Source organism: Salvelinus namaycush, chromosome 9 (assembly GCF_016432855.1).
Source record: "Salvelinus namaycush isolate Seneca chromosome 9, SaNama_1.0, whole genome shotgun sequence".
NCBI lineage: Eukaryota > Metazoa > Chordata > Actinopteri > Salmoniformes > Salmonidae > Salvelinus > Salvelinus namaycush.
The window spans coordinates 41279282-41297315 of record NC_052315.1 but is presented as its reverse complement, the minus strand read 5'-3'; the positions used below and the strand labels follow the sequence as shown (position 1 = coordinate 41297315).

The 18034-nt window shown below is 41.8% G+C and overlaps 1 protein-coding gene across 4 annotated transcripts; it reads right to left on the bottom strand.

Moving 5' to 3' along the window:
- Positions 1 to 379: 379 nt before the first annotated feature.
- On the bottom strand, positions 380 to 9407 carry trabd (TraB domain containing). 4 transcript variants are annotated; one of them, XM_039001456.1, is made up of 10 exons: positions 9344 to 9407; positions 8387 to 8463; positions 7966 to 8035; positions 7378 to 7544; positions 5198 to 5338; positions 2480 to 2590; positions 2115 to 2254; positions 1637 to 1809; positions 1168 to 1264; positions 380 to 1026 (listed from the first exon to the last, which is right to left on the bottom strand). In XM_039001456.1, the coding sequence occupies exons 2-10, from the start codon at positions 8408 to 8410 to the stop codon at positions 846 to 848; spliced, it is 1104 nt and encodes a 367-aa protein (XP_038857384.1). In that variant the 5' UTR covers positions 8411 to 8463; positions 9344 to 9407; the 3' UTR covers positions 380 to 845. The 4 variants fall into 4 exon arrangements, with proteins under 4 accessions (XP_038857384.1, XP_038857381.1, XP_038857385.1 ...); XM_039001453.1 differs by having other exon boundaries at positions 9320 to 9384; XM_039001457.1 differs by lacking the exon at positions 9344 to 9407 and adding an exon at positions 9026 to 9211.
- Between the last annotated feature and the right edge of the window lie 8627 nt (positions 9408 to 18034).

The window sequence follows — 18034 nt, the reverse complement described above, 5'->3', positions numbered from 1 at the left end:
ACCTAAGACAGGGCATTTTTACAGGAATTGTGAAAAACTGAGTTTAAATGCATTTGGCTAACGTGTATGTAAACTTCCGACTTCAACTGTATATGTTTGTGCGTGCATATATATATATATATATATATATACATATATATATATATATATATATACATACATACACACTTAAGCAATAAGGCCCGAGGATGTGTGGTACATGGCCAATACACCACGGCTAAGGGCTGTTCTTAAGCGCAACGCGGCGGCCACATACCACAAACCCCTGAGGTGCCTTACTGCTATTATAAAACTGGTTACCAATGTAATTAGAGAAGTAAAAAGAAATGCTTTGTAATACCCATGGTATATGGTCTGATATACCACGGCTGTCAGCCAATCAGCATTCAGGGCTCAAACCACCCAGTTTATTTTTTATATATAATGACTTAGGGCAATAATATCAACTTCAAAGACCATATGCACCAAAATCTCAAATTTCAATGTAACATCAATTGGAATGTGGGGGATAGCAGATGTAATATAAATGGAAAAACATTTGTAAATCTTACAAAAATCCTTCTTTTGCCATTTCTTTTTTTAAATATACAAAAATAAAATAAGGGTACTGTCATGGTTTCTTTGGCAGTACTGTTCTGTGTTCCACAGGGACATGGAGGAGAGGAAGGAAGGAAACGAGAGGGAGGGCAGTTCAAGCCCTCGAACCCCTTAAGTCCATGTCAGTTCATAGGGTAGGAGGTGAACCTTGACCTCTAACCCCTCCTCCTGTCAATAAGGCCATTGGTGGTAGATGCATTGTTTTCGTACTAGAGGGGATCGTTCATGTCATAGGTATAGGAGAGGGGTCAAGCCGCTGCTGGGGGCAGTGGTCGCAGGTTGTCCAGTAGTGATTGGACAGCGGGTAGGGAAAGAAGAGCCCTCCCCATGCCCCCTCCTGCACGGTAGCAGGCGTATCCCAGTACTCCTATCACCCCAGCCTTCAGCACCGTGCGCAACATCCAGCCAAAACGAGATGGGGGCGCAACACTGACAGTCACACAGAAAAGCAAAAGAAAGAGGTCAATATTAACTCATAAAAGTTAGAAGATGCCGAAATACAATGATTCTATTGCTCTATAATATAAGTAGTAATAACTTGGTCTAGACTGCTAAGAAAGATACACACACCTCATGATCTCCTGAATGTTGAGCTCCTTCTCCCAGTTCCTCTCGATGCCAGGGACGTGTCCCATCCCCACCACTCCCACCACCACAGCAGGCACTTCTGTTACAAGAAACAAGCGAATTTATCCAGCTGAAATGGCATCCATGTTCCCAAAAAACATTGGTCTGTAACAGTCCATCTATTATGCATAGATACATTAGGAGTTGAGAATAAACTTAATTGGCATCTTAGGCAGTGTGCAAAACACAGACACAATAACCCAGCTCGTCCATCTTTCAGAGTAAGGGTCCATTCAAACTGCTGACGGAAAACTATGCCAGAACTTTTCATTGGTTTAATTGCAATCTTGCGCAGACTACAACCAATGATATGGTAGTGTTTTTCCCATGAGCAGTTTGAACAGACTAATGGAGAAACTTGTCTGGACTTCCTCAGGTGAAAAGTGAAACATGCAGATGCTGTGATACTCACTCTGGGCATTGGGGGGCGCCTCCACACAGCGTGCGGCCTGGCGGAGCGTGTGTGTGAGGTAGATGTCTCGCTCGGCCACAATGGTCTGGTGGAGGGCGGGGAACTCGCCAATCATCTCTAGCATCGTCTGCTCCAGGAGGTCCTTCTGTTTGCACTTCTCCACGTCCTCCTTACTGACACCCAACAACAACAAATATATTGCAATAACAAAAGCATTGTACCAACTGGGTTTAACCAAGTCCCCAAATTAATTCCCAATTGCTTGCTATCATTTGTATTCAGGTAAATAAATTAAGCCCTATATAAATTAAATATATTATTAAATTGGATATTACTAAATACAGTACCACCCTAATAATATTTCTGCTCTAATCTTACTACATACTAAGCAAAGGAAATACTGAGAGGAATTGTATAGCGGAGTAAGCTGTTGACTTAACCTAGACACTAGAGAGGAGTAACTGTCAGGTTATTGTACCTGATGGGGTCTGACAGGAAGCACAGGCCCCAGGCCAGTCTGGCTTTCTGCCACAGACTGAGAGCTGCGATGGCCCGTTTGAATGTCACCGGGATGGGCCGGTCCCCCAGGTGGAACTTGCAGAAGGGCACTCGGCCCGCCTGGGTGGAGAGAAGAGGGAGGGTCTTTACATACAACCTTACTAATACTGTACCTAGTGGGTAACAGGTAAGAGGGTGTTAAGTTCAGTATGTTATGCTGTGCGAGATAAGAACATTAGTGTGTATTTGAAAGTATTTATGACCTTGACCTGACACCTTGTGCGAGAACAAACCTGTGACCCTTATCAAGATGAACTATTTTTAGTGAGTGCGTGAATGTATCACCTGTTTGAAGGCCTCCCTGAACTCTCCTCCAGGAGCCATGCCCAGCTGCTCTGTGATGTGAGCCGACACTTTGAGCAGCAGGATCTGCATCAGGCCAGACATCACTCCATTCTGTGAGGACATAATAAAAAGGGGGAAGGACAGATAGGAGGAGAAAGATGTATGTAGTTCTGTCCTTGAGCTGTTCTTGTCTAATGATGTTCTGTATTATGTCATTCTGTATTATGTTTCATGTTTTGTGTGGACCCCAGAAAGAGTAGCTGCTCCTTTTACAACAGCTAAAGGGGATCCTAATAAAATACCAAAGAGACAAAACGGTGAACTGTAAGTTAACATCCTATCTATCCTCTCTTCTAGCAGAGCAATTAAAACACATACAAGCTCAGATCTCAATATCTTGTTCTATGCTAACAGTCTAGATAATTAGAACTGAGCATGGAAAGGGGTCCTTTCATTACTCATCCCCCTGGTCTTGGAATTCCCTCCAAGCCAACCTAAGTCTAGGACCTGGTGTTCCTGGATGAGTTCAAAGGACAAATAGATGAACCGGTTGTTGAGACACGTAGTTGTTTCCATTAGTCACCCGATGTCACTAGTTTGCGTTGCCTTATGTAAGGAAGCATGCTGTGTTACTTCACACGCGCATGCCTGCACGTACGCACACACACCCACTGTTTGTTTGCTGTTGTATTTGTGCTGTTGCCAGTGTCTTCTGTCTGCATTGTCCATTTTGTCTCACATTGAGGTGTGTTTTTTTTTTATCCCAGCCCCCCCATAGGAGGCATTTCACTTCTTGTCAGGCCAAAATTGTAAATAAGAATTTGTTCTTAATTGACTTGCCTGGTTAAATACAATATCACTGCCCGTTATTTCAACAAAACTGATTCTATAGGGCACATACTGTTAACATGTTCAATATTTATTTTACCTTTATTTAACCAGGTAGGCCAGTGGAGAACAAGCTCTCATTTACAACTGCGACCTGGCCAAGATAAAGCAAAGCACTGCGACACAGAGTTACACATGGGATAAACAAACGTACAGTCAATAACACAATAGAACAATCTATATACAGTGTGTGCAAATGTAGTAAGATTAGGGAGGTAAGGCTATAAATAGGCCATAGTGGCGAAATTATTACAATTTAGCAATTAAACACTGTAGTGATAGCGCAGAAGATGAATGTGCAAGTGTAGATAATGGGGTGCAAAGGATCAAACAAATAAATAACAATATGGGGATGAGGTAGCTGGGTGGGCTATTTACAGATGGGCCGTGTACAGGTGCAATGATGGGTAAGCTGCTCTGACAGCTGATGCTTAAAGTTAGTGAGGGAGATATGGGTCTCCAGCTTCAGTGATGTTTGCAATTCGTTCCAGTCATTGGCAGCAGACAACTGTAAGGAAAGGCGGCCAAAGGGGGAGTTGGCTTTGGGGATGACCAGTGAAATATACCTGCTGGAGCGCGTCCTACGGGTGAGTGCTGCTATGGTGACCAGTGACCTGAGATAAGTCTTTGCTAGGTAAATCCCTGCCTTATAGATGACCTGGAGCCAGTGGGTTTGGCAACGAATATGAAGCGAAGGCCAGCCAACGAGAGCATACAGGTCGCAGTGGTGGGTAGTATATGGGGCTTTGGTGACAAAACGGATGGCACTGTGAAAGACTACATCCAATTTGCTGAGTAGAGTGTTGGAGGCTATTTTGTAAATGACAGCATGAGTGAAGGAGGCTTTGTTGCGAAATAGGAAGCCGATACTAGATTTCATTTTGGATTGGAGATGCTTAATGTGAGTCTGGAAGGAGAGTTTACAGTCTAACCAGACACCTAGGTATTTGTAGTTGTCCACATATTCTAAGTCAGAACCGTCCAGAGTAGTGATGCTAAACAGGTGGGCGGGTTGAAGCAAATCGGTTGAAGAGCATGCATTTAGTTTTACTTGCATTTAAGAGTAGTTGTAGGCTACGGCAGGAGAGTTGTATGGCATTGAAGCTCGTCTGGAAGTTAGTTAACACAGTGTCCAAAGAAGATCCAGAAGTATACAGAATGGTGTCATCTGCGTAGAGGTGGATCAGAGAATCACCAGCAGCAAGAGCGACATCATTGATGTATACAGAGAAAAGAGTAGGCCCGAGAATTTAACCCTGTGGCACCCCCATAGAGACTGCCAGAGGTCCGGACAACAGGCCCTCCGATTTGACACACTGAACTCTATCTGAGAAGTAGTTAGTGAACCAGGTGAGGCAGTCATTTGAGAAACCAAGGCTGTTGAGTCTGCTGATAAGAATGCGGTGATTGACAGAGTCGAAAGCGTTGGCCAGGTCGATGAAGACGGCTGCACAGTATTGTCTTTTATCGATGGCGGTTATGATATCGTTTAGGACCTTGAGCGTGGCTGAGGTGCACCCATGACCCGCTCGGAAACCAGATTGCATAGTGGAGAAGGTACGGTGGGATTCAAAATGGGCAGTGATCTGTTTGTTCACTTGGCTTTTGAAGACTTTAGAAAGGCAGGGTAGGATAGATATACGTTTCTAACAGTTTGGGTCCACTAGCCAGCGTTAGAAAAATGCCTATTGAAATTCTCGATTATCGTAGATTTATCAGTTGTGATATATTTAAATGACACAGGATTAGAGATTTTTTTTTTTTTTTTACTCATTCCAGGGCCAAAAAAAGCCAAACTGACCCCCCCCCCCCCCCCCCCAATAGTGGTACCTGTTTGATGGCCTGCTGGACCTTGTCCAGATTAATGTCCTTGGCCTCCTTCAGCAGCGTCTTCTCATCCATCTTCAGCATGGACACCCTGTACTGGCACAGCTCCACCACCACCACGTCTGGCTGCACTGCACGGATCGTCTGAGGGTGGGGAAGAAGGCAAACAAAGGGGACAGGGGAGAAAGGGGGAGGAGAGAGTGGGAGGATAAGGAGAGGAGGAAAACAGGGAAAGGGGGTAGAAGGAGAGGAAGGGGAGAAAGGGGAGCAAGGGCGGTAAGAGAGAGAAAGGTAGAAGTACAAGACTGACAATAGAATGGATTTTGCCTGAGGGAACAAAACAAACAGGAGTCTGGGAAACCAGGACATGTATAAGGGGGATGTCATAGTAATTTGTTCTTAACTGACTTGCCTGGTTGAAAAAAGGTTAAATAGATAGTTCTGATTGGCAGATTTCAGAATACTTTTTATTCAATCATTACTTCAGGGTGTATCTGAAGGACAATCATTTAGAAAATGTATGAATCCCATGAATTTGAACAAACTCAGAGGCCATTCCAGGAGATACCTATGACAATCATTTAAGGCCGGTTTCCCAGACACAGATTCTGTCTAGTTCAAAAATGTATTTGAATGGAGATTCCTCATTCGGCATACTTTTTAGTAAGGCCAGACAAAATGTATTCACTGTTTAACAGATTTCCCCCCAAAAAAGCAAGCATTTTTTATATATTTTTTTATATAATTAGGTGGATAAGGAATAACAGTACTTTACCACATTGTCCTAGGCTATATGGACATGAACAATAGGATAAATATTCTATTTCAGACTGATTTTCAGATTATTAATAATACACAACATTAATGAACATTATTCACATAGGATGTATAATATAATGCAATATTCATTCATCATATTCAAAAATTATTCAAAAAAAAGTTGTATGAATGTATCAGTTCATTAATCTACTTAATTGTATAGCCTAACAAATTCAAGAAAGATTGACAATAAATAATTGTAATCAAATTAAAATGTTGATGCATAATAATGAGTTAATTACCTGAATGCATCTCTATAGCCTAGGCATTAACAAAATATTCATACAAATATGATTAGGCCTCTCATACACTAGTAGGCCTTGTAGAAAGAGGGTCAATCAAGTTAAGTCTGCCAAATTAATGTAGCATGGGAACATTTTTATAAATCCAGCCATAGAGTATAACCTATCATCATCACAAAAAAAAAATGTTTATAACATGCACAATTAGAAGCATCAATCTATATAGATCAAGCATGACTAAATTCGAGCCCAGTAACTTTGCTCACCGCATCCTCCTTCAATTGTCTCGTCTGGCTGCCACGAAAAGCCCCCATCTGCTGATCTGCAAAGTGTGTGCGTGCCACTGGCAATGTATTTTGCTGGACATGCTAGCTGTTGTCAGCAGCGCATCATCACATCAACGCATTCTGTTGTGGTGTTATCGGTTGGCCTACTACTACTGGTAGTACCGGTAAAATGTAAGTTATGAATCGCAAATCACCATACAGCTGACACACTTCGATTTCAGCAATCATTTTGACTTCAATTTAGTTGTCCAAAATACTATCAGCTTGCACTCTGTCTTTGCTGATGAATGCCCTGATCTCTGGCCATTCAATTGGTTAAGTTAAATTGCTGTTTCGTCTATTAAATCGCTTCTTATTAATCTGAAAATGATGCAATAACCATGAATTTAACCAACTGTTTGTTTATAATGAGGGACATCCCACGTTTAACCTGGACACATAAATAGTAGGAATTTATGCTGGCTTCAGCCATGACTGCATGAGAGAGAAATTAAACATCTGCATGTCTCCTGCAGGTGCGAGTGTGTGTGTATTTCACTGTCCAATCAGAGGCTCGAAAATGATCTGAGCGCGTGATCTGAGGTTGTTTGGTCTCTTGGGCATCAACTTGGGAAAGCCTCAAGGGAGAGCAGACAGTGCATTATAAACAAAGAGCCACATAGATTGGCCCAAAAAATAACATATGAATCTTTTTTCTTTTTTTCAGTGTGTGGAGAAAAGTGAGGCGGGGCATCCGTTAAGTAGTAATTGAACTTTGTCCGGCCAAACTGGCTAGGATAAGCTGTGTCAAGGAAAACAGCCCTTAATGCTTGCATGTCAGATTTGTTGTGCTCACCGTGGCCACGTCCTTCTTGCTGCTGTCACTGAAGTGGGCGGTGCCTACCAAGTAGAGCAGGCTGCCATCTGGGGCAGTCAGCCGGGTGACTGTTTCAGGGAGTTCTGGGGAGGACTGGCGCCGCTGGGCACGCACCTGCCATAGCAGCTCCACCGCCTCAGAGTCCGCTATAAAGGAACCAGCCAGGGAGAGGTGGAAGGGGAGAGAAATAGAGCAAGTAAGAGCGAAAGACAAAGACAAGAACGGAAAGAACCTTTAGTTCCTACATCACTGAATTGGCTGGCAGGAAATACAACATACTTCGATATGCCAAAGGAATGTGATTGTCAGATATGGGTAGAGTGAACAGTGCATGTTGTAGCCTACTGAAATAAAGGTTACGAACGAGTTAGAACAGACTTTCAAACATAACATCGCTGTGGGAAGACTTCACAGACAAAGAGAACATAGATACTAGTTTCAAAGCTTGGAAAGTAAAGGACGGTTCCCCTTTTTCTCTCACATGGGCATTGTGAAACAATATGAGCTTTTGGTGACAAGCAGACAGAGAGAAAAGTAAATACATTTTACATAAATAAGGGCACTCACAGAGTCCAGGGGGACGACTAGGCAGTGACTCATCTTCAGACGCATCTTCAAAGGGACCTACCAACTCATCCTAAAAAAAAGAAGTTAAAAAGCATATGTAGTCATTAAGTAATTCTAAAAGTGTACATGTCAACGAAAACATTTTGTCAATGTGCTCAAAGGCTTAGTAGCCAGATTTATTGCGACACTGAATCTTAGACAATTAACATCAACGTTAAGTACAGGAACAGGACAAAATTCTAAGAATGTTTGTTTGTTTTGCTTAATGTATTATGATCAGCATAGAGCTTCAAATATCACAGCTGTATGGGCCATAACAGATGTGTTGGAAGCTGTACTCTGTGTGCCTTTTTAAAATGATCAAAATAACAGCTGTCAAAGCATTATGCAGTGACCCATGTCCCGCAGTCCCCAAACTTACCTCAGAGTTGTTGTCTTGGTCCATGATTCAGCCTTTGAGAGCTGGGCAAAAACTAAAGCTATGTCCCACCTTCCTTACTGAAAAGGAAAGCAAAACAGGAGAAAAGAGTATGGTCAAATGTATTAATGCATTTAGCCAAATTCATCAAGTAAGTTTGTTGACCAAAATTGCTTTTCTCTGCAATGCTATCAGCTGTGATGCTTATTTTGTGACTAAGCTAAGGCCCCAATTCAAGTTCCTCAATTGCTGACGTTTGCTAACTAGATGTATGTGCAGTGTACCAAACCATAAATAAACTACCCATTCTCACTAGCGACAAAGTTGGTTGGAAAATAAAACCGGCTAGTTAACGTTACCTGTCACAGGTAGCTAATTCTAGTAGATAAGACAATTTGTGAGCCAGGTTTTACTGTGACAGTAACGTTATAGTGTATAGACAAATATCATGAGCAAACTGCCTAACGTTAGCTTAGTGGCCCCTTTTTAGAGCCCGGTCATGGCTAAACGCTCTCCTGCTGCATGTAGCTGCGTACTTCAACACGATTACATCACCTTCACACAAGAGTGTTGACATAGCTAACTATTTTGCTAGCTAACCACATGCTACAAAGTCACGTTAGCTAGCTAAAGCTGTCAAACCTGCTGGTTAGAGACAACACATTGGCACCCTTAGTTGATAGTCCCCTCGTTTCCACATATTATCTAGCTAGCTAGACAAACGAACTAACATTATTCATTAAGTTAGCAAGTTGGCCCAAGCTAACTAGCTTACTACTCGCCGACTAGCAGCTAGCTTACTACTAGCTAACAGCTGACATATCGGTTAGCTGGCTAACTGCTGCTAACTACTTGGTAAACAATGTCATATCAATTTGTAATCAACATATAATAACTACAGCTTACAATGTTAAACATTAATAAAATAAAACTTACAAGTTAGCCAACCTGTGCTCTCACCTGCACTTCGACCAATGATGTGTTCGACTCGTTTGTTAACGTTGTCTTCTGGTACTTGTAGTTCAATTGAGATTTGAGTGCGTTGTGGTAATCAGTGGTGAAAAAGCACCCTATTATCATACTTGACTAAAAGTAGAGATACCTTAATTAATAGAAAATGACTCAAGTAAAAGTGAAAGTCACCCAGAAAAATATTGCTTGAGTAAAAGTCTAAAAGTATTTGGTTTTAAATATACTTAAGTATCAAAAGAAAAAGTATAAATTATTTCAAATTGCTTATAATTAGCACAAGACATATTTTTTACATATAGCCTGGGGCACACCACAAATCACAGACCTAATTTACAAACAAAACATTTGTGTTAGTGAGTCCTCCAGATCAGAGGCAGTAGGGATAACACGCAGACGTGCTCAGTCCCCTACTGTACAGTCGTGGCCAAAAGTTTTGAGAAGGACACAAATATTAATATTCACAAAGTCTGCTGCCTCAGTTTGTATGATGGCAATTTGCATATACTCCAGAATGTTATGAAGAGTGATCAGATGAATTGCAATTAATTGCAAAGTCCCTCTTTGCCATGCAAATTAACTGAATCCCCAAAAAACATTTCCACTGCGTTTCAACCCTGCCACAAAAGGACCAGCTGACATCATGTCAGTGATTCTCTCGTTAACACAGGTGTGAGTGCTGACGAGGACAAGGCTGGAGATCACTCTGTCATGCTGACAGACTGGAAGCTTCAAAAGGAGGGTGGTGCTTGGAATCATTGTTCTTCCTCTGTCAATCATGGTTACCTGCTAGGAAACACATCCCGTCATCATTGCTTTGCACAAAAACGGCTTCACAGGCAAAGATATTGCTGCCAGTAAGATTGCACCTAAATCAACCATTTATCAGATCATCAAGAACTTCAAGGAGAGCGGTTCAATTGTTGTGAAGAAGGCTTCAGGGCGCCCAAGAAAGTCCAGCAAGCGCCAGGACCGTCTCCTATAGTTGATTCAGCTGCGGGATCGGGGCACCACCAGTACAGAGCTTGCTCAGGAATGACAGCAGGCAGGTGTGAGTGCATCTGCACGCACAGTGAGGCGAAGACTTTTGGAGGATGGCCTGGTGTCAAGAAGGGCAGCAAAAAAGCCACTTCTCTCCAGGAAATACATCAGGGACAGACTGATATTCTGCAAAGGGTACAGGGATTGGACTGCTGAGGACTGGGGTAAAGTCATTTTCTCTGATGAATCCCCTTTCCGATTGTTTGGGGCATCCGGAAAAAAGCTTGTCCGGAGAAGACAAGGTGAGCGCTACCATCAGTCCTGTGTCATGTCAACAGTAAAGCATCCTGAGACCATTCATGTGTGGGGTTGCTTCTCAGCCAAGGGAGTGGGCTCACTCACAATTTTGCCTAAGAACACAGCCATGAATAAAGAATGGTACCAACACATCCTCCGAGAGCAACTTCTCCCAACCATCCAGGAACAGTTTGGTGACAAACAATGCCTTTTCCAGCATGATGGAGCTGGGGCTCGGGGAACAAAACATCGATATTTTGGGTCCATGGCCAGGAAACTCCCTAGACCTTAACCTGTTTGGGCTGCAGGGGCAGTATTGAGTAGCCAGATAAAAGGTGCCCATTTCAAACGGCCTCGTACTCAATTCTTGCTCGTACAATATGCATATTATTATTACTATTGGATAGAAAACACTCTCTAGTTTCTAAAACCGTTTGAATTATATCTGTGAGTAAAACAGAACTCCTTTTGCAGTAAACTTCCTGACAGGAAGTGGAAAATCTGAAATCGATGCACTGTTCTAGGGGCTGCCTATTAAAGTCCTTGATATTTATTAGTTTAGATGCACTTCATACGTCTTCCACTAGATGTCGACAAGCAGTGAGAGAAGAAATTGAGTGTGTAACTTGATCTGGACTCGAATCATAGCTCTTGGCATGACGTGTCACCAGTTTCCTGTTTTCTGGAGAGCGTGAGGAGGGACCTGGATTTGCCTTCTGATAAGCTGACGTTATGGACGACTAATATCTCCGGCTTTGATTTTATTTGATACATGTGACAATATCATCGTAAAGTATGTTTTTTCAATATAGTTTTATTAGACTATTGAAATTTATTCGGGACGTTAGGCGTGTTGCGTTGTGTGCCTTTGTTCAGGAAGGAGAGCTTCGCGCCACTTGGCTAGTGCGCTTGCTAATTCAAGAGGGAAAAAGGACGTTCTAAATCCAAACAACGATTGTTCTTGACAAAGGACCTCTTGTACAACATTCTGATGGAAGCTCATCAAAAGTAGGATCCATTTTATGATGCTATTTCATATATCTGTCGAACTGTGTACTATTAGTTTTGCGCCCAGGTTTTGGGCACTCGCTCGCCATAACGTAAGCCTTATGTCGTAATGAAGTTATTTTTAGAATTCTAACACGGCGATTGCATTAAGAACTAGTGTATCTATCATTTCCTATACAACATGTATTTTTTAGTTATGTTTATGAATAGCTATTTGGTCAGAATATGTGTGTCAGAAAAAGTGTCAGAAAAATATCCGGACGTTGTGGGAAAAAGTAGCTACGTTAGCACAATGTATAACCACTGATTTCAGCTCTAAATATGCACATTTTCGAACAAAACATAAGTGTATGTATAACCTGATGTTATAGGACTGTCATCTGATGAAGCATATCAAGGTTAGTCAAAAATTATATATCTTTTGCTGGTTTGTTACGATCGCTAACTTTTGCTGCTGGGAAATGGCTTGTGTTTCTGGCTATTGTGGTAAGCTAATATAACGCTATATTGTGTTTTCGCTGTAAAACACTTAATAAATCGGAAATATTGGCTGGAATCACAAGATGCCTGTCTTTCATTTGCTGTACACTATGTATTTTTCAGAAATGTTTTATGATGAGTATTTAGGTATTTGACGTTGGTGTCTGTAATTATTATGGCTGCTTTCGGTGCAATTTCTGATTGTAGCTGCAATGTAAACTATGATTTATACCTGAAATATGCACATTTTTCGAACAAAACATAGATTTATTGAATAACATGTTATAAGACTGTCATCTGATGAAGTTGTTTGTTGGTTAGTTTGGTTGGTTCTTGGTTAGTTAGGTTGGCTTTGTGCATGCTACCTGTGCTGTGAAAAATGTCTGTCCTTTTTTGTATTTGGTGGTGAGCTAACATAAATATACGTGCTGTTTTCGCTGTAAAACATTTAAAAAATCGGACATGTTGGCTGGATTCACACGATGTGTACCTTTCATTTGCTGTATTGGACTTGTTAATGTGTGAAAGTTAAATATTTCTAAAAAATATATTTTGAATTTCGCGCCCTGCACTTGAAGTGGCTGTTGTCATATTGATCCCGACTTAGGGCTTGCAGCCAGAATAAGTTTTTAATCCCATTGAGAACTTGTGGTCAATCCTCAAGAGGCGGGTGGACAAACAAAAACCCACAAATTCTGACAAACTCCAAGCATTGATTATGCAAGAATGGGCTGCCATCAGTCAGGATGCGGCCCAGAAGTTAATTGACAGCATGCCAGGGCGGATTGCAGAGGTCTTGAAAAAGAAGGGTCAACACTGCAAATATTGACTCTTTGCATCAACTTCATGTAATTGTCAATTAAAGCCTTTGACACTTATGAAATGCAAGTAATTATACTTCAGTATTCCATAGTAATATCTGACAAAAATATCTAAAGACACTGAAGTATCAAACTTTGTGAAAATGTATATTTGTGTCATTCTCAACACTTTTGGCCACGACTGTACTCCCTGTTCACTCATGACTGCATGGCCAGGCACGACTCCAACACTATCATTAAGTTTGCCGATGACACAACAGTGGTAGGCCTGATCACCGACAACGATGAGACAGCCTATAGGGAGGTCAGAGACCTGGCCCGTGAGGTGCCAAGACAACAACTTCTCCCTCAACGTGATCAAGACAAAGGAGATGGCTGCGGACTGCAGGAAAAGGAGGACCGATCACGCTCCCATTCTCATTGACGGGACTGTAGTTGAGCAGGTTGAGATCTTCAAGTTCCTTGGAGTCCACATAACCAACAAACTATCATGGTCCAACACACCAAGACAGTTGTGAAGAGGGCACGACAAAGCCTAGTCCCCCTCAGGAGACTGAAAAGATTTGGCATGGGTCCTCAGATCCTCAAAAAGTTATACAGCTGCACCATCGAGAGCATCCTGACTGGTTGCATCACTGCCTGGTATGGCAACTGCTCGGCCTTCGACCACAAGGCATTACAGAGGGTAGTGCGTACGGCCCAGTACATCACTGGGGCCAAGCTTCCTGCCATCCAAGACCTCTATACCAGGCGGTGTCAGAGGAAGGCCCTAAAAATTGTCAAAGACTCCAGCCACCCTAGTCATAGACTGTTCTCTCTGCTACCGCATGGCAAGCGGTACCAGAGCGCCAAGTCTAGGTCCAAAAGGCTTAACAGCTTCTACTCCCAAACCATATGAGTCCTGAACACCTAATCAAGTGGCTACCCAGACTATTTGCATTGCCACCCCGCATCTTTTACGCTGCTGCTACTCTCTGTTCTGTTTATCATTTATGCATAGTCACTTTAATAACTCTACCTACATGTACATATTACCTCGACAAACCGCTGCCCCCGCACATTGACTCTGTACCAGTACCCCCTGTATATAGCCTCGCTATTGTTATTTTACTGCTGCTCTTTAATTACTTACTTTCATTTTTTTTGTTTTTACTTATCTATTTTTTACTTAACACTTATTTTTCTTAAAACTGCATTGTTGGTTCAGGGCTTGTAAAGTCTACACCTGTTGTATTCGGCGCATGTGACAAATACAATTTGATTTGACCAGGGATGTTCTCTTGATAAGTAATTGAATTGGACCATTTTCCCGTCCTGCTAAGCATTGAACATGCAACAAGTACTTTTGGGTGTCAGGGAAAATGTTTGGAGTAAAAAGTACATAATTTTATTTAGGAATGTAGTGGAGTAAAAGTAAAAGTTGTCAAAAATATTAATAGTAAAGTAAAGTACAGATACCTTAAAAAACTACTTAAGTAGTACTTTAAAGTATTTTTACTTAAGTACTTTACACCACTAGTGGTAATTGTCACGTTCTGACCTTAGTTTTGTTGTTATGTCTTTGTTTTAGTATGGTCAGGGCGTGAGTTGGGTGGGTAGTCTATGTTCCTTTTTCTATGTTTTTCTGTTTCTATGTGTTTGGCCTAATATGGTTCTCAATCAGAGACAGGTGTCAGTCGTTGTCTCTGATTAGGAGCCATATTTAGGTAGCCTGTTTGTCATTGTGTGTTGTGGGTGATTGTTCCTGTGTCTGTGTTTTCACCATACGGGACTGTTTAGTTTTCGTTCGTTCACTTTGTTGTTTTTTTGTTCAGTGTTCTATTTCTTTATTAAAATATGGACACTTACCACGCTGCGCATTGGTCCTCCGATCCTTCCTACTACTCCTCCTCAGAAGAGGAGGAAGACGAGCGTTATAGTAATATAGATTTGTAGTTCTTATTATTTTGTTGTGCAAACAAAGGCCATATAATTATATTTCTATGCATATGCTATTAATTGCAAAAACATTTATACAAAGAACTCTTGTTCAACTTTTATCTTAACAAAAAACGTTTATTACTCAGACTACATCATAGTCACAGACAACTTTTGACTCCATCACCAGAAACACCACCCAACATTGCCTTAAGAAGTAGTTTTGTATCTTTCACCTGTTTTACTTGGACTAGGATTTGGGGTGGATAAACTGTTCATAGATCTGTGCCCAAGGAGATCTACCCAGACAGAGCCTCCAGGAACAAAACTGTTTCTTTCCCCAATCTGAGGTCCCCAACCCATAAAAACGGTGAGGAGGAGCACTGCTCTATCGACATGCTCACACTCATAAACGTGTGCTACATATTTAAAGTGCTTTTGAATGCATTAGTGTGCTAAGTACATCAAGGGGATAGTGTGCTAAATAATATCTTATTAGGTAGCATACCCAGGCAGGTAGTTTCCCAAACCATGTATTTAGTGCATGTTAGACTGTGAACATAACAACACATGTATCTCATTGGAAAGTGAACTTTGCATTGTCACAAACCGTGTAAGTACAACATTTGTATTATAAGTGTTCTAAGCCTTCCTCTTGTCACATACCAGTGAGATATTCTAAGGTTTCTAATATATTTTACATGCACATCATATGGCCCTTTTATACAGAGACATGTTTTATTGCCCAAGATGACAGATTGACAGCATTAAGGAATCCTCAGTGTGTTCATTCAGAATACATGCTTGTTGTAGATTGTTCTGCCATCACTGTTCAGTTTAGGTTACCAATTGCTCAGACATACGATTGATGGTGGTTGCTACACATCCCCCCCTTGTTTACTGCATCATACCTGGTGAAAGGTGCTATTATATCCTAATAACAATTCTACTAACTACAGTACTCTACTTCTCATTCTTTAACTTCAGGGGGCATTGTCTTTGGTGAGTAATGAGCCACCACAATAACCAAGTCTTACTGACGCGGCATTGGACATGGGGTGCTGTTGTTGCTCTCAATGTGGTGGCGCGTGGCAACGTAGGCCTATGGTGAAAAGGTAGGACAGTCAAAAGCAAATGCTGTGCATTTTATTGTGTACAATGGTTTCTATATCTACGTATAACTTCCCTTATTGTTCATAACGTCCACAAGAAAAGCTGGATATGACTGCAATGTCCAGCACTCTCCCTGAATGAGTCCAGGTTTCAGTTGAATTGCAGTCCTGGCGTAAAGACCACTGCACCTTGAAAGGTCATGAAAACAGTCACTTCTACTGACGTTGAGAGGTGGCAGGTTTGGAATACCTTTCGTAGATCCATAGCAAGGAGATTTTAACTTGAAAGTTGGCAATAATGCATATGCTTGCCTATATGAATTAAAGTGAAGGTGTTTCTGAATTTGACATTTTTGTTAACACACGAAAATCCAACCTATGACTTCCCTTGTGGATGGATCAGCGAACCTTACCTAATAAGTGCACTAGTGGTGTGAGAGGAACCCATTAAAAGGTGCAATCTGTAACTTTCATTCCCAGTCAAAAGTACTGCCCATGCACTTGTTTGTAGGGGAACTTAAACGAACGCAACCATTTGTTTTTTGTTTTGCTTCAGGGCTAAGTGTGCAAATGGTAAAACATAAGTTGCATATTGCACCTTTGAGGAGCCCAGTCTTCTATAAGGTAGGTGCGTTCTCACTTTGCCTCCTCTCCCTGTCTTCTGTATGGTCAAATGACACTGATTAACTAATGGAACATTTATGTGTGAGCACACCACAACAACTGAGATAGGGCTACATACAGTCTATAGATTATTTATAGTATGTAAACATTTTTATAACTTGTGAGCGTAAACATTATTGCCACAAACAACATTATGTGATCTTTTGCATATATTGCAGTGCAGATTTTTAAAAAGTGTATTGCATTGGCTTTCAGTACACTTCGATAGAGGGACCATAAGCAATAATATGAATGTTTTATAAACATGTTTTCATAATGTGGCTGTTGGTGAAGCAGTCTTTATGGAATTCTATACTGAACAAAAATATAAGCGCAACATGTAAAGTGTTGGTCCCATGTTTCATGAACTGAAATAAAATATGCCAGAATTTTTCCATACGCACAAAAAGCTTTTTTCACTCAAATTTTGTGCACAAATACTGTATGTTTACATCCCTGTTAGTGAACATGCCTTCTTTGCCAAGATAATCCATCTACCTGACAGGTGTGGCATATCAAGAAGCTGATTAAACAGCATGATCATTACACAGGTGCACTTTGTGCTGGGGACAATAAAAGGCCACTCTAAAATATGCAGTTTGTCACACAACACAATGCCACAGATGTTTCAAGTTTTGAGGGAGGGTGCAATTGGCATGCTGACTGCAGGAATGTCCACCAGAGCTGTTGCCAGAGAATTTAATGTTAATTTCTCTACCATAAGCCGCCTCCAACGTTGTTTAAAATGTTTTGGCAGTACGTCAAACCGGCCTCACAACTGCAGACTACGTGTAACCACGCCAGCCAGGGACCTCCACATCTGGCATATCCAGACAGCTGATGAAACTGAGAAGTGTTTCTGTCTTTAAAAAAAACTTTTGTGGGGAAAAACTCATTCTAATTGGCTGGGCTTGGAACTGGCTCCCAAGTAGGTGGGCTTATGCCTTCCCAGACCCACGCATGGCTGCACCACTTCCCAATCATGTGAAATCCATAGATTAGGGCCTAATTTATTTAAATATACTGATTTCCTTATGAACTGTAACTCAGTAAAATGTTGAAATTGTCAATGCATCGCAGTGCTAGCTGTGCCACCAGAGACTCTGGGTTCGAGCCCAGGCTCTGTCACAGCCGGCCGCGACTGGGAGGTCCATGGGGCGACGCACAATTAGTCTAGCGTCGTCCGGGTTAGGGAGGGTTTGGCCGGTAGGGATATCCTTGTCTCATCGCGCACTAGCGACTCCTGTGGCGGGCCGGGCGCAGTGCACGCTGACCAGGTCGCTAGGTGTACGGTGTTTCCTCCGACACATTGGTGCGGCTGGCTTCCGGGTTGGATGCGCGCTGTGTTAAGAAGCAGTGCGGCTTGGTTGGGTTGTGTTTCGGAGGACGCATGGCTCTCAACC

Coding starts and splice junctions, on each gene's coding strand:
- trabd (XM_039001456.1), bottom strand. CDS start 8,410: ATGGACCAAGACAACAACTCTGAG. Junction 2,255..2,479: donor TCAGGGAGGCCTTCAAACAG/GTGATACATTCA, acceptor CTCTCCACCCAG/GCGGGCCGAGTGCCCTTCTG. Junction 1,027..1,167: donor AACATTCAGGAGATCATGAG/GTGTGTGTATCT, acceptor TGTGACTGTCAG/TGTTGCGCCCCCATCTCGTT.